The sequence below is a fragment of the Anastrepha ludens genome, chromosome 4 (assembly GCF_028408465.1).
Source record: "Anastrepha ludens isolate Willacy chromosome 4, idAnaLude1.1, whole genome shotgun sequence".
NCBI lineage: Eukaryota > Metazoa > Arthropoda > Insecta > Diptera > Tephritidae > Anastrepha > Anastrepha ludens.
Window position 1 is genome coordinate 2,723,782 of NC_071500.1, and position 24,193 is coordinate 2,747,974.

The 24,193-nt window shown below is 37.6% G+C and overlaps 4 protein-coding genes across 5 annotated transcripts; 2 read left to right on the forward strand and 2 right to left on the reverse strand.

The window, feature by feature from the left end:
• Positions 1 to 1,876: 1,876 nt before the first annotated feature.
• Positions 1,877 to 6,742, forward strand: LOC128861301 (SET and MYND domain-containing protein 4). Its single transcript, XM_054099342.1, has 5 exons — positions 1,877 to 2,428; positions 2,518 to 2,700; positions 2,812 to 3,151; positions 4,899 to 5,020; positions 5,644 to 6,742. Exons 1-5 carry the CDS (start codon positions 2,068 to 2,070, stop codon positions 6,585 to 6,587), a joined length of 1,950 nt encoding a protein of 649 aa, XP_053955317.1. The 5' UTR covers positions 1,877 to 2,067; the 3' UTR covers positions 6,588 to 6,742.
• Positions 6,743 to 13,665: 6,923 nt separating this feature from the next.
• Positions 13,666 to 14,550, reverse strand: LOC128860786 (tigger transposable element-derived protein 6-like). Its single transcript, XM_054098531.1, has 2 exons — positions 13,950 to 14,550; positions 13,666 to 13,892 (listed from the first exon to the last, which is right to left on the reverse strand). The coding sequence occupies exons 1-2, from the start codon at positions 14,548 to 14,550 to the stop codon at positions 13,666 to 13,668; spliced, it is 828 nt and encodes a 275-aa protein (XP_053954506.1).
• A 3,164-nt stretch (positions 14,551 to 17,714) lies between these two features.
• LOC128860234 (RNA polymerase II-associated protein 1) lies at positions 17,715 to 23,677 on the forward strand. Of its 2 annotated transcripts, none has more exons than XM_054097615.1 (16): positions 17,715 to 18,100; positions 18,177 to 18,457; positions 18,534 to 18,771; positions 18,849 to 19,347; positions 19,419 to 19,629; positions 19,693 to 19,970; positions 20,027 to 20,193; positions 20,248 to 20,411; positions 20,477 to 20,559; positions 21,489 to 21,708; positions 21,774 to 21,925; positions 21,983 to 22,523; positions 22,586 to 22,721; positions 22,788 to 23,018; positions 23,184 to 23,371; positions 23,424 to 23,677. In XM_054097615.1, exons 1-16 carry the CDS (start codon positions 17,974 to 17,976, stop codon positions 23,586 to 23,588), a joined length of 3,681 nt encoding a protein of 1,226 aa, XP_053953590.1. In that variant the 5' UTR covers positions 17,715 to 17,973; the 3' UTR covers positions 23,589 to 23,677. The 2 variants fall into 2 exon arrangements, with proteins under 2 accessions (XP_053953590.1, XP_053953589.1); XM_054097614.1 differs by having other exon boundaries at positions 22,583 to 22,721; positions 23,424 to 23,676.
• LOC128860235 (general odorant-binding protein 69a) lies at positions 20,446 to 21,396 on the reverse strand. The gene is made up of 5 exons (XM_054097616.1): positions 21,275 to 21,396; positions 21,104 to 21,182; positions 20,963 to 21,054; positions 20,794 to 20,896; positions 20,446 to 20,726 (listed from the first exon to the last, which is right to left on the reverse strand). Exons 1-5 carry the CDS (start codon positions 21,341 to 21,343, stop codon positions 20,626 to 20,628), a joined length of 444 nt encoding a protein of 147 aa, XP_053953591.1. The 5' UTR covers positions 21,344 to 21,396; the 3' UTR covers positions 20,446 to 20,625.
• Positions 23,678 to 24,193: the final 516 nt, after the last annotated feature.

The following is a 24,193-nucleotide window of genomic DNA, read 5'->3' on the forward strand; positions in this document are numbered from 1 at the left end:
GTTGTTACTGCAAATTTTTCGTCAAGTGAGCAGGGCGCCCCCCGGCAGGCTATGGCAAACCTCCAAGTGTATTTCCGCGATGCAAAAGCTCAAAAAAATATCTGCCGTTCGGATTCGGCTTAAAACTGTAGGGCATTTGTGGAACAACTTCAAGACGCACGCCACAAATAGGAGGAGGAACTCGACCAAACACCTAAAAAACGCGCTAATTATTTATTCTAGAAGAAATCTCACACGGTGGATAAGCTCCATTGCACATAAAATAAGGGCAGACATTTTTTTATTTATACATATTTACACGCAGGGTTAAAAATCCAATAATATAAAGTTGTTTCTATTTGCCAGAATTTAGAAACGTGGACAACTTCGTCGGACGAGCTTCAAAAAATATACCTCTCCAAAGCAAGATCAGAAAATCACTGATTTGTGACACAACCCAACTTATCGTTGCGTGAAGCTCAAGCAATTTTATGAAAAAGTTATGTTGCTGTATCCAAAGACACGATTCGAGGATGTTTACGTACAGAAGACCTCTCAAATTCCGGAGCACATTGAAAAAGGACTTGCATAGGTTAAGGCAAAATCAGAACGGAATAGAGCAAACGTAATATTCTCGGATAAACCTTCCTTTTGTGTAGTTGAATACGTCGGTCCTGGTGTTTTGCTGATAATCGGCAACTTCAACGAACTGTTAAGCATTCAGTTAAGTCTCGTGACTGCTTCTCCGAAAAAGGATAGGATCGTTTATTTGTGTTTACCGTCAATTTGAATGCAGCTTTGATGAATAAAATTTACCAAAAAGCATCATTGCTATCAGCTGCGAAGATGTTTAGAAGAATTAGCCAACCTTGGATTTTACATGCGGACAACGATCGCAAGCATGGAAGCCGAAGATGTGTAAAGTGAAAACAGCCACATGAGATTGAATATTGGCCTTCATAGTCGTCTCCTGATGCCAACCCTGTTGAAAATTTTTGGCAATAGTTGAGCAAAAACTCAAAGGAAAACAAATATGGACGCTTATCAAGACAAATTTGTCTGATTTGGAAGCGATTACCTCCACCACTTGCATAGAAATTAACACAAAATATAGCTCGGAGATGTCAAGCCATCAAGCCAATGGTGGTGACTATACAATTTATTGAATATTTTGCTTATAATAAATGTTATAAACCCATACAATGCATTTTGTTATAATAGAAATGGTCAAATACAATAGTTTCCAAATTATGACGGTCATGCTTCCATTAGACAGACCGTACATACATACAAAGGAAGAAAGGAAGGCGATTGTTGCAGATCGCACGAGTGGCCAACTTTTACGACAACAGTTTTCAATATTCTTACCACCTTTTGAAATAAGTCTTAACTTTTTACGCTACCAATGCATTCTTAACTAAAAAAAAAATTTACCAAAGCAAACGCAAGTTTTAATAGTAGCAAACTTATCCATATCAATTAAGAATAAGTGATAGACTCCCAGCCAATGTTCCATTATAAGAAATATTAATATTTTTGTTTCCCTTTCTTCCAAGTAATATCAGGCCTTTTTGGTGTATGAATTTCGAAATTCTCAAATTGAAATTTAATTGTAAAAAAACGTTATATTCGTAGGTGACACGGAACTTTAGTAGAATCTAAAAACTGAAAGGCACAATTTGGCAAAGCTTTTCATACCGGCCATACATAGTCGGGACCTTTCATGCACATATTTACACAGCAAATTTAGTTAAATCTCAAATTATTTCGAAAATTTAGCAGCATTTTCTCTTAAATTAGGATCTGTGAATAAATTAGGAGATCTTTCTATTCACAATTGATTTCGCTTACAATAATTTCAAACGCGAAGCACCGTACTTATTTTTAGATATTTACATAGACACGCAAGTGCATGCCTTTCCATGTCAGAAGTTGAGTAAGAAAGCCAAAAGAAGCAGCTGTGAAGCTGACCTCTTACTAAATAGCTAATTTAGTCAATTTAGTTAAAATATTCGTCAGGGATTATATTCGCAATTCGAGAAGTGATTTAAATATCAATAATTCCACAAGTGTTGTCTACCTGAGGGCATGGATATCGCAGATACATCTTACCAACAGTTATGCAGTGCTCGCACTGTCCAGTCTGATCAGAAGGGTTTCTTCAACGAGTTCTTCTTAGAGGTGAAAGAAGGTTGTAGTGAAAAGTGGCTGAAGCATTATTTTAGCCAATTAAAGTCAAACGAGGCACGCATTCTATCGATATTCAGCGATCGGGAGGTTTGTGATACGGTGCTGGGCGTGCTGGAAAATGTTGCACCCGTCTACAAGGGAAAAGATGGACTATTTTCGGTTCAAAGACGTGTTCAAGCTGATAAGTTCAACTTGTTGGGTGATTTCAAACAGGCTTTGATGCATTCTAATTTGGCCGTTATGCGTGCACCAGCCAAAGGTTAGCATGTGTTGCAATTATACTGCTTATGTATATGTGTATGTATGTAGATGCTTATGCATGTATTTGACTATTGTTTTGTATCATAGATGTTGATCTAGGTGTTGATGACGGGCTTAGTTTGCCTTTGGCTTATCGTTGCCGAGCCGCAGTTCTAATTAATTTGGGAGATGGTCAGGCTGCACTAAATGACCTCAAATTAGCTGCTTCCTATGGCCTGGAGTTGAAGGAGAACGTGGACTATTATATTAAAATGGCGAAAGCCTATGCTTGTAAGTGCCACAACTCCTCATCTTATGTCAAATCTAAAGAAGTGTCTTAATTAAGTAACTATAAACGCTTATTCCTTAAACTAAATTCTCATTAGTAATGTTGCCTTTCAGTAATGGGCGAATCGGCTCGATCCGAAATATCATTGAAGATTGCTGAGAAACTGTCGGGCAATAATATTTCCTTACGAGACTCCTTCGGAACCGAACTGTCACTCATAAAGCGGTGCGAAAAAAACGATGTGTTCGCAACACCAACACTCGCTAATGGAGACAATCCCGCTTTGCGTGGTGCTTCTAATATGGTGAAGTTGGTGGAGACAAAGGAGAAAGGTCGTTTTATTGTAGCTGGAGATAATTTAAAAACGGGTGACGTTGTGTTGTACGAGAACCCAGTTGCCGCATGTTTGTCGCCATCTTTTTCTGGTAGTCATTGCCATCATTGCTTTCAGAGGTATGTACAACATTTTGCTAGGCCAACAATAATGTTCTGTACGTTTGATTGTCAAAGCAAAGTATTAGGAAACTAGAAAACGAATAATGAATTCACCTTGTTTCATTCCGGGGTGACAGCCACATGGACACGGCGAAAGAAAAAAAAAAAACAAATCAGCTGATTTACCAACACCACCTATAAAAGATTCGCTTTGACTTTTTGAGCACACTTTAACAAGTTGCATAGAAGCGATGATTTATGAGTAAATAAACAAACATTTGCGCCGTTAAATAGACATTTTTCATCACCTTGTCTAAATACATACAGTGTTCAAGAAAATGTATTGACATACTAAAATATTCAAGTCATTGCATTTCTTTCACTAAAACCATCGCTCCTTATTGAATTTGGAGATCCTTTCAAAATTATTTCATTAACTTATGTACATAGTTAGCAGTAACGGTAAACTTTTGGAGTCCATCAGCGCAAACAAAAACAAAGATGCAGAAACAAAACAAGTACGTCTCTCAGCTGTCAAGAAAGGGTTTTTAAATATCTAAACATTTTCGGCATCGTTTGCTAAGATGATTTGATATACCGTTATTTCACTTAGTTGTAACACATGCATTAGTCATCAATCGGCCATAAAATGATCATAAGAGTGAATCGGTGAACAAAATATCAAATCGTACTTAAATTATAACGAGGGCAAAAATGCCTGAAAAGCGGACATCGTTTGAGGTGACTCAGTCGGTCTACTACAATATAATTTTACAAATTTTACAATAGGAAAAGTTATCAGAAATGTTTTATTTAACCCGACAAACTATTTATAACATAATAAAAAGTGGGGAGGGGGGGGAAGGCTGCAGCCAAAATCTGCGAGTGGAGGAAATATCTGACCGCCCCGAACGTATTTTGAGAAAAGTAGCCGCAAGCTCGCAGATTACGACAAGAAATCGCGTTAGTGAGCTTAGAGATGAGTGTGGGGGCGAAGTTTACATGAAACAGTACGGCAAGTTTTGCAAAAGTACAATCAAAAGTGAAATTGAATTGCTCGAAAGAAGCCTTTGGTAGAACCTACCTAGCTCAACCAGATAGCTGCTGGGATGATATGATATGCTGATGCTCCCAATAGAGTGTGGAATATTATACCGACAGCAATGGTATGGCAAACTCTCGGTCATGGTGTGGGGATGCATATCCAGCAAGAGAGTGAGTGATTTAGTGTTTTATGAGGAGCTTTTTCATGCCGAAAATACAATCGAAGATTTGTCATTACTAATTAAAAGAAAATTTGTGGGCATATTTAAAGAAAGAAGTTGCAAAAAACACTCAAAAGATCGAGCAGAGCTCAAAAACATTATGGATTATGGCACAAGATCCCCCAAGACTTCGATGCTCGAAAATGTATTCATGTTATGAGAAGCAAACCACAAGCTATTATAGGTAGTCATACAAAGTACTCATTCACATTTCATTTTTTAAAACACATAATTAAAGACTTTCTTGACAGCTGGGTTTCAAGTGTATATTATTTTTGCTTTTTATTTTTGTGTTATTTTAAAAGGAATAACTTTATTTTCCACTATCTGGCTGACACGTCATCTGTCATGCTGTCATCTTTGAATAGAACTGAATTTAAACGCGCCAGATTTCTATTTGCCCCAATTCTGATACGGTTTTAGATTGTCTGAACACACTGGTGTTAGTGAATATATTTTTGTATATATTTACATCTTTCATATCTCGCATACATTTTCAGATTAACTATTCCAGTGCCATGTGTCCATTGCTCTGGGATTGCTTTCTGCTCAGCTCAGTGTATGGGAGAGGCATGTGACAGTTACCATCGTTTTGAATGTCAGTTTATGGACCTTTTTATAGGTATGTTTTATGAAAAATAAATTCTATCGAAGTAAGATATGCATGCAAATCATCCAGCCTGTATTTCGTTCACAATGTCAGTGGTTGTGAATGTTTCTTATTCCACTTGTACACGTACTTTCACCAACTGTTTTTAATCTGTGAACTTTTAACAAAACGACGTGCAACATAGTTTAGGGACCGACAGGAATGCCCGCTCTCAAAATGAAAAATCCGCTCAGTTGAACAAAACTACTTATACATACATACATATGTTAATATCTTGTAAGTGCTCTGGATCTTAAAAAATTGCGTAGCATTATATTGTGTAGATATGATATTAGTTTTGTAAAATCCATAATCACATTTGAACATATTAGGTTCGATTTCATCCGAATTCAGATACATCCACATGTATATGTACATACATATGTACCTATGCATAAGTACTGCTTGTTTCTTTTAAATTTTTGTTGAAGTGGATTCTGAAACCATAACTCTGAATAAAATATGGTAACCAGCTACTTTGTGCCGGACTGCGAGAGAACACTATTTAGTATGTCGAAATAAGTTGTTTTATCAAAAGTTCATATTCCAATTCATACTCGTACATAAATACATTTAACACTCGACTATTTTTAAAGGTTCTGGCATGTCGATACTTTGCTACTTGGCTTTACGAGTTTTTACACAAGCACCCAATGTAGAAAAAGCCCTTTGCGATGCCACATCAATGTATGAGAATCTGTGTTCCCATATTGAGAGCCGACAAGCTGAAGACTACTTGCAACGTTCTTTAATGGCGGGCTTTTTACTTCGCTGCTTGCAGAAGGCTGAATACTTTGGGCGGCGTAAAAGCGAGGGTGTGAATCCAACAGCGGTAGAATTGAAGGTTGGCACAGCTCTGCTTGGACTGCTGCAAGTCTTACAATATAATGCTCATGAAGTTTTTGAGACAAAAGTGACCGATGAACACCGCTTTGAAGGTTCTAAAGTGGTATATGTTGGCGCGGCAATCTATGCCACTGGTGCCTACTTCAATCATGAGTGTTGGCCAAGTGTTGCACGTTATTTCCTTGGGAAAAAATTGGTTTTGACTACCATTAAGCCGCATCAACCAAACGAAGTGATAGCTGAGAATTACGGTCCAATCTTCACTAAAACAAATTTAAAGGAGCGCCAACGTTCATTGCGTGCGCGCTACTTGTTTGACTGCAAATGCATGGCCTGTCAAGAGAATTGGCCCACAATACACAAAATTGATAAGCAGGTCAGATTCAAATGCACATCGGCGAATTGCATTAATGTTTTAAAGTTCCCAAAAGATATATCTAAGGACGTAAGGTGTCCACGTTGCCGAAAAAATATTTCACTGAAAGCCAGTGTAGCAAAGCTGATTCAAATAGAAGAGTTATATCGGAAAGCTGCGGAGTCTATGCACAATCAAAGGACACAGGAAGCAATTGAGCAATTTAAGGAAGGCATTGAAATGTTTTTTGAAATCGCGGTTTTACCTCACAAGGACACAATAATTGCACAACATTCACTAATTAAGTGCTTCGCTGATGGAGGCAATACATTTAAATGAGCGGTCAAGTGCATTTGCATAAATTAAAAAATATTTGTACTTAGTATATGCTAACATAGATCAAAATATATGTATCGGTGTATAACAGTAACAGTAAAATAAACTTTATTTCAAACTAAGCCAGATTTCTAATGTTGGACCAAAAATAACAAAATTAAAAACTAATAAACTTTTTTGGCTCTTGAAATTAACCCATTTGATCCCATTGTACTCGCTTGAGTACAGAAAAAGCATCTTTTTCGAAACGACGTCAAAAGCCAACGCTTACAAATTTTTAAATGTACTCGCCACTTTATAATACAGAGCAATGTTGAGAAGGAATACACATGTTTCTCCTTCTTTTTTTTGAGTCCCGTTATCCGTTATTCACTTGTCTTTTCGTGCACGTTTGCTTTTTTTCTTCTTTTCATGGTTTTTTTTTTTTTTTTTTTTTTTTTTTTTTTTTTTTTTTTTGTCGGGACAACTAGCAAGTGCAGCACTCAGACATTAATTGAGTCCATTGTACTACACTTGGATTCCCTTTTAATTTTCTTTAAATCTACCCGATCTCCGAAGAAATCTGAGTAGATCTTGTGGTGCCAAGGAGCCAAGATGGCTGCTTCTTAACACATCAGTGCCAAAGACCTCAAACCTGATTCGGGCGAAGGCGGGGCAGACACACAGGAAGTGGTCCGACGTCTCATCCTCCTCTTCACAAGCTGGGCAGAGTACACTGTCTGAGATGCCCAACCTTTCCATGTGCTTTGCCCACAGAAAGTGGCCCGTCATCAGTCCAACCAGCCGTCTGCACTCCCCTCTGCTTAATGACAGAAGGGTTTGCGACAGTCGATCGGACATGACAGGTAACATCAGTTTTGTCCATCTGCAGCCTCTCTCAGCCTGCCAAGCTCGCTTGGGGGTAGTAGTTACCCATTTGCTAACCGTGGCCGTGATGGCCGCAGAGGGGAGTGGCAAAGCGGGCTCTGGGCCAAAGAAGTTGGCTTCAGAGCCCATCTTAGCTAAGGAGTCAGAGGTCTCGTTACCCGCGATACCCACGTGTCCCGGGACCCATGTTAGCATCAGGCTATTATGTCTGCCGACATAGTTCAGCCTGGATTTACAGGACTTCACTACCCCTGATGTGGTTTGAGGGCTGTCTAAGGCCATAAGCGCTGCTTGGCTGTCGCTGCAGACACATATTGGTCTGCCTCTCCATCGTTTTTCCACAACAAAGTTCATCGCTTCTTGAACTGCATACACCTCCGCTTGAAACACAGATGCATGCATTCCAAGAGCAAAGTGCAGTTTTGTCCCGCTGGATTCCACGTAGACCCCAGAGCCGGAGCCATGCTCGGTCCTGGAGCCATCCGTAAAAATGCGAAAACAGTGTTTGCCGGGCTCATTTTCTGAGTCTCCCCACAACTGAGCCTCTGGTAGCAGTACACTGTATCTCTTTTCAAGTACGACTCTTGATGGCATTGAGTCAAGGGGCATGGAGAGAATCGTTGGATCGATGTCCATGCCTTCTCTGTATTCCAATGCCGGACAAGGGCCGTACCAGTTCCCACTGTGTTTTAGTCTGCAGATGGCCTTCAGGGCCTCTCCTCGGATGAAAGCATCAAGTGGTGGTAAACCAATCAGAGCATCTAGTGCCGGGCCTGAAGTAGTCGGAAAAGCTCCGGTGCAACAGATGGCCACAGTGCGCTGTAGTCTCGATAAGGTCCTCCTGACTCCCACTAGGGATAGTCTACTCATCCAGACCACTGATGCATAGGTAATAATGGGTCTTGTCATAGCCGTATAGATCCATAGGACCTTGCTAGGAGAGAGACCCCACGTTTTCCCAAAGACACCTTTGCACTGCCAGAAAGCTGTCAGCGCTTTGGATGCCTTTGTCTCAACGAGTGATTTCCATAGGAGCTTACTATCGAGGATTACTCCTAGATATTTAATTTCCTTGGATAGCTGGATTGTGACTCCTTTTAGCCTTGGCAGAACGAGTCCGTCAAGCTTCCTCCTTCTGGTAAAGAGGACAATACCAGTCTTGGCGGGATTTGCCGACAGCCCGTTCGCACAGCACCAAGTGTCAATCCGATCCAGGGTTTTCTGCACTTTCCTGCAGATATTCATAAGCGAAGAGCCTGTTACCAAACAAGCAACATCCTCCGCATATGCTTGTGCGTAGACTCCCGACTCGTTTAAGGTGGTGAGTAGAGGATCGATTACCATGCACCAGAGTAATGAAGACAGCACACCGCCTTGGGGGCAGCCTTTGTTAACCCCAGATGACACCTGCAGATCTTCCTCTGCTCGCACCGAAACGATTCTTTGGGCCAGCATCGAACGAATCCAATTTACTAGCACCCGGTCTACACCGTGCCTACTAGCAGAGTTACACATACTATCAAAAGTGGCATTATCAAACGCCCCCTCTATGTCTAAAAAGATACCCATAGCGTAGTCCCTCCTGTCGATGGCCAGCTCTACCCTAGCAACAAGGTTTTGCAGTGCCGACTCGCAGGATTTTCCACTCTGATAGGCATGCTGAAATAGAGATAGAGGGTGAGCCTTCAGCGACTTCTGACGTATGCGCAGTTCCACCAGTCGTTCGAGACTTTTCAGCATGAAAGAGGTCATGCTGATTGGTCTAAAGCTTTTGGGGCTGGTGTAGTCGTCTTTTCCAACCTTTGGGATGAAAGCGACCCTCACCATCCTCCAAGAGCGTGGTATGTAAGCCAGTGCCAGGCATGCCGAGAAGATTTTCTTCAGGGCTGCTGTCACGAACTCTGCACCCTCCTTCAGCATGGCAGGAAATATGCCATCTGGTCCGGGCGACTTGTAGTCGCCAAAAGATTTGATGGCAAATCGAATGGCGGCCTCATTCACCACAGATCTGGCAACGAACCAGTCATGCCGAGAAGGTGTAGCAGCTCTGCCAACTGCCTCTATCAATAAGGGCTGTTGCCGGCTGAGGCTTATCTGATTATTTCATGGTTTAGTTTGCAATAAGCTCTCTGTTTGACAAAATTAAAGTTATCACGGAAAAAGTTCAGTGTTGAAATATTCATAATACATATAATTTGTATACTTTATAACAAAAATATGAAAAAAGTTGTGGAAAAGTGCATTTCGGTAGGTTTATATTCTAGTGTACTCGCATGGGTACAGTGGGAACATTAATATATATTTTGTGTGCATATTTCATGTAGATTTGGTAATGGATGTAAAAAAATTTTACGGAAAGAGGTTTCACAACCTTCACTTCGACTTCGCTATTATACCGCCAAATACCCACTGGGACACAGATGAGGAGGACATTGAAGAGGATAATATATTGAGTGATGATATTCCAAGGGATGTTCCGGGCGAAGTTGAATTATTTTTGAGCAGTGACAGTGACAGTGATGATGATATTCCACTTGCAAGCTTACAAAAAAGGCAAAAGTTGTCAAAAGATCTAAATCCAAAATGGAGAAAGAGAATAACAAGTGCGGGAATTCCAGAAACGCATTTTTACGAACAATCCCAACTTGAAGCGTGTTCTTTATTGGTAACTAAGAACCCAGTTGAAATTTTTGAAACTATTTTTGACGATGAGGTGGTAAAATTAATAATCGATCAAACAAAAATATATGCCTTGCAGCATAACAAGCATGATTTTTGTTCAAATGAGGAGGATCTTAAAATTTTTATCGGAATTTTACTCTATAGCGGCCTATCACTTAATGCCAAGAGAACGCATGTACTGGCAACTGGATGAAGATACCAGAACACCTTTTACAGCCAACAATATGTCGCGAAATCGCTTTCAAAAAACTAAACAGTTTTTGCATCTTACTGATAACTCTAATTTAGATTTTAGCGATAAAATGGCAAAGAAAAGACCACTCTCTCAAATTTTATGTAAACAATTTTGTCAGTTTGGTTATATGCACCAAAAGCTGTCTGTTGACGAATCTATGGTTAGGTATTTTGGAAGCCATTCCGCAAAACAATTCATAAGAGGTAAGCCAGTTCGTTTTGGTTTCAAAAATTGTATGGTCACGAGTAGCTGTGGTTATTTATATGAGTTCGACACATATTGCGGTGCGAAAACGGTTTAACGTCAGAAAGAAAGTCTCCCATTAGGTTCATGGGTCGTCCTTGATATTTTGGCAAACATTCCACATCCGACCGATCACATCGTATTTTTCGACAACGTTTTTACATTATATGACCTCTTAGAATTTTGAAAGAACAAGGATTTAAGGCTACTGGGACTGTTCGTGAACGGCGGACCAAAAAATGTCCTCTGAAAACGAACAAGGAACTGCAAAAGAAGCAACGGGGAGAGTTTGATTTTATGTAAGTTTATCATAATGATTTTTTGAATAATTGTTTTGTATCAAATTTTGTAGGTGTTCTGACTCAGGAATACTTTTTGTGAAGTGGAATGACAATAGCGTTGTGACAGTGGGAACAAACTTTGATAGAATCGAACCTTTACATACTGCCAAACGATGGTCAAGACAAGAGAGGCGCAAGGTGAATGCCCATCACCGCGTAATACAACTAAGAAATGGGAGGAGTTGACCTCCACGACCAAGTTTTGAATACTTACTATATAAAGTTTAGAGGAAAGAAATGGTGGTGGCCTCTTTTCACCACAATGATAAGCTCGTGCGTAGTAAACGCATGGAAGCTTTATAAAATGGCAAGTAAGAGTCAATGCAACTTGTTGCAATACCAACGTGAAATTGTTGGTTGGACATATCTTCAAAACGATCGACAACGGCATCAATAGCTGGTTCCTCATATAACCATTTTCCCAAGAGGATATCGAATCAGCTGAGGTGCAGGGAGTGTCACCAAAGAATTCGATGGATTTGCGAGTTATGCAATGTAGCCCCTTGCGTGGAGAGAGAATGTTTCAAAAACTTCCATACTGTTAACCGAACTAATAACCAAGGAAGTCTTTGAAAGTGTCTTTTTATTTAATACTCCATATTTTCATATACAGGCAATGTATATACATATTACCCCATTGTACTCGATTGGGTACAGCCCAAAAAATGTATTTCTTTGATTTTTTTCGTGTTTTTCTTCTTTAAGGAGCTTAATTACACTATTTCAATAAACGTTTTATAAACGCATTTAAAACAAATTGTTTTATATAAGGTTGGGATTTAATGGGTTAAAACTAAACAAACTTAAATATGACGAAAGCTTAGATTTTAAAGGTATTTATCCTTTAAAAAAAATAAATAATTGGCGCGTACACTTCTGTTAGGTGTTTGGCCGAGCTCCTCCTCCTATTTGTGGTGTGCGTCTTGATGCACCCCATTTACACACGGAGACATCTGGAATGGAGACACTGGAAATTCTCTTTTCATGTCTCATTCGCGGACACACGGGCAAAATTGTTTTCGGCGACATTTTGACATTTAATACTTTAGCATCGTCTGGTTCGGATGTATTCTACCACGCGCTTACATGTAAAGCAGAGAGCGTTCGACAACAGTTTCTTAAATATATGAATGAAAAATGCAAACTGGTTAAATAATAAATAATTTGTTGTTTTTTTATTGAAATATATTTATAAATTCTTATACTTGAATAAAAAAAATTAAATTAAAAATACTTCATATGTAAATAATTAACTTAAAATTAAACTGAGTATCTAGAAATGCAGCGAAAAATTAGAAATCAACATAAACATGTCCCATAACTATTTTAAATTATACTACTTTACTAGCAAAAATAATTGTGCATTTCCCAAGCAGCGTTCGTATGTTTGCCATCGTTGTTATCTTCCGTTTGCTTGAAAACCAACACATAACTTAGAACTTTCTTCCACGAAAGAAGAAAACGAATGAAGCAACTGTCAAAAATTGCTTTAAGATTGGAAATACGAATAAGAAGCACAAAGCGTGTCGCCAGTACAGGAGACAAATTCCCTTCTCTCTTCCGCGGCCGTCCTTCACCCCCGAATAAAATGTTTCCCTTCCAGAGGAGACATCGTGTAAATGGGCACATGTTGTTCCACAAATGGAGGGACCTACAGTTTCAAGCCGACTCCGAACGGCAGATATTTTTATGAGGAGCTTTTTCATGGCTGAAATACACTCGGAGGTTTGCCATTGCCTGCCGAGGGGCGACCGCTATTAGAAAAATGTTTTTATTAATTTTGCCTTCACCGAGATTCGAACTAACGACCTCTCGGTGAATTCCGAATGGTAATCACGCACCAACCCATTCGGCTACGGCGGCCGCCTTTACCTTGATTTAAATTATTTTCACTTATTGAACAATTTTTTTAACGTCTTAGGAAAGTTCGTTCAATATGAATTTTACGAAAAAATATTTACATATACATACATACATGTATAGGACATTTTTTTAGCCGCAGAAAACTATCGATATCGATTCTACAGCAGCTGAGGATGGCAAACTGGTTTGACATTTCTGTTCAGTTAGGTGTGGTAAGTCAACATAAGCCGTTTAAGACCATAACATCGCTTCCAAATTGAGGAAATTTACTAAAAAAAATTAATCTGTTCGCGTAGTTAATTTTACTTGCAGTTTATACGCTGGCCTCGTCGGGCCTTATTTCTTTCGAAATGAGCAAGGATCTGCTGCTACGGTCTACGGTGAATGGCGAGCGCTTTAAAACCATACTGACTGAATTTTCGTTTCCAAAAATTAATCAGTTAAACATCGACGACAGTTGGTTCCAACAAGATGGAACAACTTGCCATACAGCGCCGTAAACAATCCATTTATTGCAATATTCAAGCCACCATTGATGTCATACGGACAAAACTGGACTAATCGAATGGGCCTTGTAAGTCGCTGCCGGATACCATATTCAAAAATTAAATGCCATGAAATTATCTTCTAGATTATAATAAAAAAAACCAAAAACAAAAATAACTTCCGTTTTAAAAAGAATAACATATGTATGTATGTACATATATGAATATCTTTCCTAACAAGAGCTTAACAAAAATATATATGTATATACAGTCGAACTTCCATATAGTGAATTCGCACGGGACCTGAAAATCACTTCACTATATAGAAACTTCATTATAAAGAAACATTGATTTTTTATGTAATTTTATTTAAAATAATCAGTGAGTTTGGTTTGAATTACAGCCTTCCATTTTTCATTTTCAATAAAAGCTTCCAAATCATGTAGAGAGTTGAAAACATTAATCGGCACGTCACTCCTCATTTCCACAAAGGTTCTAATTACGCTAATGGATGAAGCAGCTTGTATCAACGTAGGTAATGCCTCCTCAGTTTCTGCCAATTTTTCAACGGTCAAATCGTGTTCATCGTTATCTGAAATAATATTTACATATTAAATTTTTGTTTGACTATAAAAAGATAAATGCTTACCAGGTTCAGCTGGAACTCCGCGACTTTCAAAAATGCTGTTGAGAATATCTTCTTCGGATGGGTTGTCCGAAGTCTGCACACCATTATCAACATTTACGTAGTCATCAAACGATGCTTCGATATTTGCTACTTTTTTAAATGAAGACTGTAAAGCAGCCAAATCTGATATTGAAAGAAGGTCCTCTTCAGCCCAATGCTCAAATGGAATCTGCATAGCATCTTTTGAAAATCCAGCCTTTTTAAAACAGTTGGCAATTGTTTCTGGTTTAACATAGACATTCCATACATTGCTAAGATTTCGAACTGCTTGCAGCAAGTCTATGGCCATAACAGAATTTCCCTCATCCACTTGAGTCAATATATTCGTTAAAATTCGTTTTCTGTAATGTTGTTTCATATTGTAGAGAATGCCTTGGTCCATTGGTTGCAGTAACGAAGTCATGTTGGGAGGAAAATAAGCGAGATGAATGTTTCTCAACTTGTCTCTTACATCTTTAGGGTGGGCAGTGCAGTTATCAACAAAAAACAACACCTTTCTGTTTTGATCACAAAATTTTTTGTCGAGTTTTACAATCCATTTCGTAAAAATCTCACTGGTCATCCATGCTTTTTTGTTAAACTCATAATCGACACCTAAAGATTTTATTCCCTTGAAGCACCTCGGATTAAAAATGTCGTTAATGTTGTAATTTTCAATTAATTTCGGTAAGACGTTCGTTACCCATTCATCACGGTTTTCTATGTTGGCGTCAGCACTTTCCCCACATAATGTCTTTTGAATAACGCCATGCCGACTTTTGAACTTGTCTAACCAACCTGTACTAGCCTCAAATTCGTGGTGTCCTAGTGCTTCCGCAAAATCTTTGGCCTTTTGCTTCAATAATGGTCCACATAAAGGGAGATTCTTACCACGTGCAACGAGTAACCATTTCAGCATTGCTTCGTCAATATCCTCAAAATGACAAGGTCGAAGTCTTTCGCGTTTGGTATTTACTGCCAAATCCTCCGCATTTTTTAAAATCACTTCCTTATTTTTTAAAATATTTGATAAAGTGCTGGGAAGAACTCCGAATTCATTGGCAATATCTTTTTTTTTTTTCTTTCCTTCATTAACTTTGTTAATCATTAATAACTTTTTTTCAAGCGAAATGCTGCTTCGATGCCTCATTTTAACTTCAATCACTGAATAAAACTGTAATAGCTCAGCTTTTTCTGTTTTAATTTTGGGATTCCCCTCATTACAGTTTGTCCACATCTAACTGTAATTTTTTGCAACACAAAACTTTTGAAAAAATTCACTATATGGAGACAAAAACTTAGGACGCTTGAATTTCCAGCTGTAAAATTTGTTCATTATATAGAAAACTTCACTATATAGAAATTCATTATAAGGAGACAAAAATACACCGAAAGTAGAACGAAAAAGCAGTGTCTTCGAAACCAGTTCATTATAAGGAGAGCTTCATTATATGGAAGTTCACTGTAGAGAAGTTCGACTGTATTTCAATGTTCCAGACTAGTACTAATAGTTTTTTGCTAACTTTGGATACATGCATATACATCCATAAGGAACGTAAATACTATAACATAATTCTCTGGAATAAAAAACGATCGTGAAATATTTGACTACATCTTGAACAGGCATATGTTTTGGCTCCGTTTGCACATGGGAGGCATATCGAGCCATAATCAAGCCAATCGTACGTTTAGTTGAAGCATTGAGTAAGTAATAAAACAAAGAAAAGCACCCAATCAATCGTAATTTTTTTGTGAAAAAGATAAAACTTATTTGAATATTTGTTTATTGAAAAATGCTAGTTACTGATAAACTCCCTGCCTTGACATTAAAAAAAATTATGGGAGACATTTAGAACGAAGTTCTTAGCTTATGCCATTAAGTAAGTGATAATATAGTCAAAATCTCCAACAAAAATTATTTTTTATGTGAGGTACCAGCAGCGGCAACACGACTTCAGGCTGCAACTGCAAATTGTCGTTGCCGCCGGATTAAATCTATTTCTAATTTTGCTAGCGACAACTCAAAAAGGTAGTGTTGCCACTGAAGTAGGAAATATGGCATTTTGCAAAACTTTTTATGAGTCTCACGTTATTTAGTCAAAACAGGATAAAACAACTATGCACACTTAAATGTAATAATGCTCGATGAATCTTAACATATAAAATAATATTATTTCTAAAAAAAAAAAAACGATTTTGCTTAAAACGAGATATCTTAATTTGAAAGGGGAGAGATGTTAACTGAAAAGTGTACGCCAAAACGAACAACTGTTTATTTTATTAAAATTTATTTATCGCGCTTATGTACCTTACCGTTTTTAGTAATTTTGCACCCAAATTTATTAATATGCTAGTTGTAAATTTCAATATATTAATAGATTACTAACAATTTCAAAGATATATTTCAGACTTAAAAATGGATATAGGTGAAGTTTTGTTGGAGGAAGTGGGCAGTCCTCCACTGAAAAATCCTTCTTTTCCCGAGTCTTATAAATTGGACGAACACTCCATTCATGCTCGTTATACGCTTCATAAACTGTGTTTGTTATCTCTATATTTTTAGCAATCGTTGTTGGTCGTTCATGTTTAATTTCTTCAAAATTAGCTGTTTTGTCGCTAATGAATGTCGCTGTCGCTTTCAAAATATTTATTAAGTTGGTTTTACGTCAACATTTGCAGACACGAAAAATTTGGATGTCCCTACGTTGTGAAGCGCCGTCGATAATGTGTGTATACAATAACTTCGACTGCCACGTGACGGTGAACAGAATACTAAAGGTGGCGTCTTCTGAAAACCGCTGCATAACAAAACCAGCAAAAGGCAGAGAAATACCTTTTCATAAAAAAACCATTTGCCGTTCAGAACAGGCAACGGCGAATCTTGCTCGCTAACTCTGTTGTTGCTTTCATATGGAAATTTTTCGTCCTCTTCTGCTCATATAACTCACTACTTTACAAACAAATGTAATTTTTGGCAGCTGACAGGATATGTTTATTTATAGCTACTACTTCATTCATTCGCCGTTTGGTAACGCTGGATGAAACGAAGAGGCCTATAATAGAATATAAAAGGTATATTTTAAGTAAAAAATTTTTCCTTGCTAACAAAAAACATTGATTTTTGTAGCTCGGTGGTATATGTTCATAGCTAAAAGAAAACCTAAATATAAACTACTCATTCTTCAAAAAATAAGGTCTTCCATATTCAATTTCTAATTTTTAAAACGTATTAGGAACTTACAACTTTTAAGCATCAGAAGACTGCACAGAAGAAATCAGCTGATACGGAAAAAATCTAAATTCCCAGATTTTCTACTTTGTTAGTATTTACTTGAATGTACAAAAATATATGTAAAAACGCTCTTTTCCTCCTATATATTATAACATGCTTTTAAACTTTTTGATACGATTTTCTACGAAATTTAATCTTTCTTGTTGACAACCAGCTAAGAGCGTTTTTACTTTCGTATCTGTACAATGGGTAAGATATATTGTATCTGCTTACTCGGGCTTACGTGTTAGCGGGTTTTTGGCTCATAACGCCAAATATGCTGGTCCAACCAATATATGGGCAGCACTGCAGCAATGACGCCGTAGTCATAACTATAACTGTAGAGACCAATTGAATTTTGATTTTTCGCCGTAACCATAACCATAACCAGTTGCATTGTGTTGTATTGTGGTACACATGTTGTTATCTTTTCTTTAGTTTCTGCACTTCGAATCACAAAAATAAGTGATAGTATTTGTAAATATCAGCTGCTTATTGCTATGACACCAATATTTGATGACAAGAATATCGTTATGATTAATACTACGGTTAAGTATGCCGTTATGGATGGCACCTCTACATTTACATATTTTATATTTACATTTTTGTTAGAACAAAATACATCTGGCAGCTCCAGGCAACCATATGCTATTTGTTTATTTGAATAGTTGGTGTGTGGTTCAAGAGATTTAGGAAATATCTTCATATATTGCTTTTTTAAAAAGTCGCGAAAATATGATAAAAAGACCACAGAGAGGTGAAACCGAAGATGATATATTGCGCATGCAGAATGAATTTTTATCACAGCGCGCTAAGAATCCAAAATTGCAACCGGCTGCACAGTGTGTCCAAGTCAAAAGAGGTAGATATTAGTGAAATATATACATCTGTATGTATTTACTTAAAATAAATAATTTGCTCTCCATTCCTAAAATTAGATGCAAAGAAATCATTCTTTTTAAGGGCCAGAGAAATGGCGGAAGATAGTGTACAACAATTGCCTAAGTACATTCAGCCCCTTTCATCGGTAAAACAGGAAATCATGGGAGAAATACACGAGAAAATTGTTGGAAATCTGGATGAAAAAAGGGTAGATAATTTTAGCGACGTTGTGCTTGGCGATGTAGTAGAAAAAAAATATAATGCTCCAAAGCAAAACTACACAATAAATAGTGAAGAAATGATTGGCTTTCCGACAGTAAAAAGTGCCACTTTAGAGGTAAGTCATAAGTCATAACACTGCACTCTGACGCCCAAACCATAGCTTTATTTATAAAGCAATTATCTTATTTTAGCAACCTTTACAATGTGGTAAGAGTCTATTTGCGAGTAATCGTGGAGCTATAAAGCAGCCTATCAATACCAACGAGTCGGTAGCTCCTGAAGATCTATCTGAGATTTATGGAGACAAAAGTGTAATAGTCAGTGATTCGAGTATTGGGGCCGAAGTTCATAAAGAAAATTTAGCTGTTCTTAGCAAGATGAATGAAGATAATATACTAGCTGAACGAGAAAAGCTTTTAAATTCCATTGGTATTTGACATTTTTCCATAAGAGCTTATACATTAATAAAAACTAATAGTAATTTATTTATTTATTCTATTCATTAGATCCCACACTTTTGGATTTATTGAGGAAAAAGCGTAAAGAAAAGCTGAATTGTTTCAATCAAGCAAGTGGAAGTACTGCCACTGTCTGTAACGCCTCTGAAAAAACGGATATGCAAGACGACATGGGTAAGAACCGTTATAACGACAATAACGACATGGATATAAGCTCAGTACTGTCTCCATCGAATGCTGCGCTTGAAATATTACAAAAAAGTGACACAGAAAAGTGGATTCACTTCGACGTGGTTGAGACAGATAAATTAAAGTGGATGCGAGATATAGAAGAACACATTCCGAATGTAAAGCCAGGTGATCAGTTTGAAGCTCGCTTCGATTGGAAGGGAGTGCTCTTACCATACCTGCTTGAAACAACCGCTTCTAAAAGTTCATCAGAAGACAATACACCTGGGATTCAAAAGGATGATAGAGAACTTTATTTTCACGGAGAAGAACCTAATCGACCAGGGTACACTCTTCAAGAATTGTTTCGCTTAGCACGGTAATTCAGTTGACTATTGAGCACTGCATCCTGCATTGATAACATCCAATAATTATACAATGTTTAACTAGATCAAATATTATGCAACAACGCATATATGCATTCAGAGCCATTGGGGGTATCTTAAATATTTACAATCAAGGCCTTTATGACAGTGTTTTGGAATTACCTATCTCCAAAATATTTTTTTTATTGCGCTTCGGATTTGATGACAACACACCAGCTATGCTCGAAATCGTTTCAAAGGCTCTGGCGCGTCTGTTCTATAATGAGGCTGATGAGGTAACTTGCGTTACGAATTCGAATTCATACAATAATTGCATGAACGCTTCTTTTAACAACTAGATTTTGCTCGATTTCATCTTCGACAATCCAAGTTGTCATTGGCAGCCCGTATTAGATGCTGTGGACGCAGGGACTGATATGAAAGATATAAATGCCTTAGAGAGCTTGCAAAAGCAAATGCAGCAATTGCAGATGAATGATCAAGGCAATCGGTCAATTTTTCAAACCGATTTCGAAGAAAACGAAAGTGATAGTAATACTTCTATGAGCGATTTTCAGTTGGCAGAAACAAACTTAATCGAATGTCTGATGCGAGCAAACATTTTGCAACGAATATAGTGAGTATAAGATGATTCAGAACAACCATTTTAAGAAGCTAACCGTTTGTGTTCAGTTTTATTTTGCATGCCGTCAAGCCCGAAAACAGCACAGTTTCCTCTTGTTTACAAATTCTAATACGATTGGCACGAACGAGCAAGGATATCGCAGGAAAAATTGTTTCCAACCAAGATCTGATGCATTCTCTGTTTGAATATTTTTTGCCGGACTTGGGACGTCTTGGTTAGTATTTTCTCCAAAACAACAAATAAAATATTTTTAAAAATATTCTTGCAGAAGCTAATGTGGATGAGTCACAGTTGTATTATCGTCCTCAATTCTTATGTCTAAAACTTTTAAGAGTTTTAATTACACAAAATCTGGGGATCGCTGTTAGACTGATGAATATGAAGCTTTCTGAAATGCTGACTAACTATTTGTCTTACCGCGGTGATATTCAAGTATGTTGACTCCCAATAACTATTTAATATGCATTAGAATACTTATTTGTATATTTATATTTAAGGATATGATGATAAAGGTGCAAATTGAGTGTTTACGAATTGTACGTTGTCTGTTATTATTGCGTATTGACGATTCTCTTTATGGGTGAGCATACTTTTTAGTTTAAATTTACATTAATCTATTTATCCACACTTTCTTAAACTTTGCATGTCAATCGGAGAAGGTTACGAATACAAGTTTTAAAATTACTGGATTCGTGTTAATGTAGCATTCTACTGTCAAAAACGCCGTTTCACAGCCATCGGCTCCACCTTATTTGGAATTGGAAGGAAATATTAATTAATTAAATTAAATATTGGCTATGGTCAATGGACTTACTTTTAGTTCCACAGGTTGTATGCAGTTGTTCTATTATCGGGAGAAATTCAGGGGGTAGTAATTCCAAAATATTGTCCAAGTGAACAATATTTTCCTTATCAATCTAAGAATGCACGACCTTTGTTTAACAAATAGGGCTCAGATGTTATTTTGAGATCAAATGACTTACCAAACCAATTTTATCCAACATACAATGCAAAAAGCACTTGAATCGGCTGTCACTGGGCAATTGGCCGGTTTTCCTGACTTCTTGAAACATGTCTGCCAAAGAGATATAAATAATTGTACATTCAAGTAAATGTCTACGAACCTTCCGTGAGCCCCATTTCCTTCATGCATATATTGGACAATTTCTTTGCGCCCGACTTCATATGTGGGGGTATCTCTAACTATGGCATAGAAGGGAAAAATAAATAAAGCCCTATTAATTTATAGAATTCTAATTCTGGCGCTTGCAATTATTTGAAAAAGAATCACTCACAGCTTTAACTCTTGCCAAAAAGTAGCACTGGTAAACAAGTAGTAAAAATAGTGTCTGTTTGTAGTTCATCGCGTCGAGTGCAGCAAATTTTACGTGGGTTGTGATAGCAAAGCTGTGTGTTTCGATTTAAAATGTTTTCTTATATATTGCAGTAAATCATGAAAAATTCACACAGTTGTTACTTAACGGGTTTTACTTGTTTTACTTCGAATAGCTGTTTGGACTCCGCCTTTTATTATATGCTGCAGTGGCATTGCAATTACTTGAAGTTCGAAGTGGGCGGCCCATATTTGATTCGGCAACACGCGTCTGCTTTATTAATGGCAATTAGCAGCGAGCCTTGCAGTGCGAAGTCAAATCGCATATTAAGTGAAATGCTGAACAAATGTTGCTGCGCCTGGTATTATCGTGCAACACGAAGTGATGTGACTGAGGTATTATTTAGTTTATTATTTCTATATTTATATGGTATACTTTTTACTTACTTTGTTTGTTCCAGTTTTCCCAAGCTACACTTCTGAGCGCATGTCTCAATGTAGTGATATGGGGCCTACGACGGGATGAAGAGAAGTACTTTCAGGAATTTATTGCGAAATATTTGCGTGATTTTCTACATTCTGAATCGTTTAAAAAATGTGTATATCAGCTCAAGTATGTAAAGCTAATTTTGCTAACCAAAGAAATTTAATTAGTGTTATATCCAAACAGCACCTCCTCAGTAATTCTACGCAAATCAGGCGATCGGCGTTTTGTGCATTCTGCATTACCCAACGTGGGCGCAGTACTGCTACACGAAGATGGGCCACAACTGATTATTCCGCAAACGTACGCTGTTTATTTACTGTCCACTTTGTGGAGTCTTTTGGAACTTCAAATTGGTCAAACCCATGCACTATTGATGGATGCTCTGTTGACACCGCAAGTAGTGGATTCCTTTGTACAGTATATCTCATTGCTGTCTACCGGCTTGAACTATTACCTCAGCAGCAATTTCTTCTCCAAAATTGAAGTGAAATTCATTTATAAGTTGCTAAGCTGCAGCAATTTGCTATCGCATTTCAACTCGTCTCAAATATTGCAGCTGGTGTATAGTTACGTATGTTGTCTCGGTGCGGAGTACATTTCAGAAATAGAACAACTTTTTGATAGGATTATATTTAATCCTAAATATATAAATGTGTCTGAGTCTGCATTAGATAAATGGAAGACAATTTTCATCGGCTTGGTTCAGTCGCACTACATTATTGTGGTGAGTATTTAAGCTCTATAAAATATTTCATTAATTAAATAGTGACTAAATATACTTAGGAGCCATCAAATTTGAGTTTGTCAAAATCAATGCAAACAAGTGCTATTTTATCACACGATTGGCCATACTTTTTCTTCAAAATTATTCTACAGAACTACATTGACAATGCACCAAACAAAATAACGGTTGATTTCTCAGGTAATTATTAAAAAAAAAAAATATTTACAGAAATTGATTTGTATTATCAAATATTTACCTGTCTAGAGCGCGAAGTTTTAGAAATGACTCTTACCCTCGTTACCCAGCTGGAAGAGTCGAGCTCCAATTTGGAAATTGTAACGCCTACCGAAGAGCTAATGTACGCTATGACTGCATTTATGGGTCCCGAATCTGAATTTTTGACAGACAGGATGCGCCCCCTGCTGCGGAAACATTTGCTGCGATTGTATGAAAAACACAGAAACCAGAAATTTGATTTTGAAAAGGCTTCCATAGGTAAGAGATCAGCATTGTATTTTGAATGAATAACCGGCTATAAAATGGTGTCTCTGTATTCGAAATGTTAGCTATTTTGTAATTTAATTTCAATTAGCATTTACACATACCTATTTTCTTATACCTATTTTAACATATAATTTACTTGCAAATAATTTCCTACAGGAAAGTGCAAATTCGAAAGTCTGTACTCTTTATTTGCCGATCACTTTCAAGCAACCAGCTACGGCGACGAATTATTCGGCTCCTTAGTTTTGGTACCAATGGCACAGAAGTATGACAGCAAATGGCGTAGGCGTATGTGGTCGGACTACGCCCCGGCGTTATGCTACCTGAACTGTGATGAGTCTTTGGTAAATAGTTGACATGTACAATTTTCAAATATTTTAATTCAATCCATTGCAGCTCATTAATGGCTTAAGATCCTACTTGGAGCCTTTCGAAGAAGACACATCCTTAATAAAAGCGTATGCATTTGCTTTAACTACAAACGATGTGCGTCCTGGCACTATTCCATATAAGATTGCAAAATACCACGTAGAACATTTCAAAGCGGGTTCTAATAAGTAAGGAACTCTTACACATAATTTTTTACAATATACTATATTATATATTGAAAAGTGATAATAAATAGTTTAGATCCGTTCTAAATGTTAATTTGTTATGCTTCTCATTACGAGTACAGCGACAAACATTCGTGTACTTCAAAAGTAAATAATGGTTTGAGAAATTGAGAGACAACTTAACAGCATAAGTGTCTGCCCTGGCTTAAAAATTATCTTATACATGTCTCTAATTACCACCGCCAGCCGAAATTTGTTATTTCAAGTTCGAATTTGCAACGAACTCGAGTTCACGCTTCAAATACCAGACCATGCGTCTGCTTATCATCGATATACTTTTCTATGATTTTTGATTTCTAATGTAAAACTGCATTTCAAAGAGTCTCCATGTGCAAAAACTTGAGGTTTAATTCAAAACACGCTTTCGGGCTTTCCGCGTACACCCTTTTTGGGTGTTTGGCCGAGCTCCTCCTCCTATTTGTGGCGTGCGTCTTGATTTTGTTCCACAAATGGAGGGACCTACAGTTTTAAGCCGATTCCGAACGGCAGATATTTTTATGGGGAGCTTTTTCTTGGCAGAAATACATTCGGAGGTTTGTCATTGCCTGCCGA

Coding starts and splice junctions, on each gene's coding strand:
- LOC128861301 (XM_054099342.1), top strand. CDS start 2,068: ATGGATATCGCAGATACATCTTACCAACAGTTATGCAGTGCTCGCACT. Junction 2,429..2,517: donor TATGCGTGCACCAGCCAAAG/GTTAGCATGTGT, acceptor TTTGTATCATAG/ATGTTGATCTAGGTGTTGAT. Junction 3,152..4,898: donor TGCCATCATTGCTTTCAGAG/GTATGTACAACA, acceptor ATACATTTTCAG/ATTAACTATTCCAGTGCCAT.
- LOC128860786 (XM_054098531.1), bottom strand. CDS start 14,550: ATGACCAGTGAGATTTTTACGAAATGGATTGTAAAACTCGACAAAAAA. Junction 13,893..13,949: donor CGGAGTTCCAGCTGAACCTG/GTAAGCATTTAT, acceptor ATATTATTTCAG/ATAACGATGAACACGATTTG.
- LOC128860234 (XM_054097614.1), top strand. CDS start 17,974: ATGATAAAAAGACCACAGAGAGGTGAAACCGAAGATGATATATTGCGC. Junction 19,630..19,692: donor TCTATAATGAGGCTGATGAG/GTAACTTGCGTT, acceptor TTTAACAACTAG/ATTTTGCTCGATTTCATCTT. Junction 23,372..23,423: donor TGAACTGTGATGAGTCTTTG/GTAAATAGTTGA, acceptor AATCCATTGCAG/CTCATTAATGGCTTAAGATC.
- LOC128860235 (XM_054097616.1), bottom strand. CDS start 21,343: ATGAACTACAAACAGACACTATTTTTACTACTTGTTTACCAGTGCTAC. Junction 20,897..20,962: donor TGTTGGATAAAATTGGTTTG/GTAAGTCATTTG, acceptor GTGCATTCTTAG/ATTGATAAGGAAAATATTGT. Junction 20,727..20,793: donor TACAACCTGTGGAACTAAAA/GTAAGTCCATTG, acceptor ATTCCAAATAAG/GTGGAGCCGATGGCTGTGAA.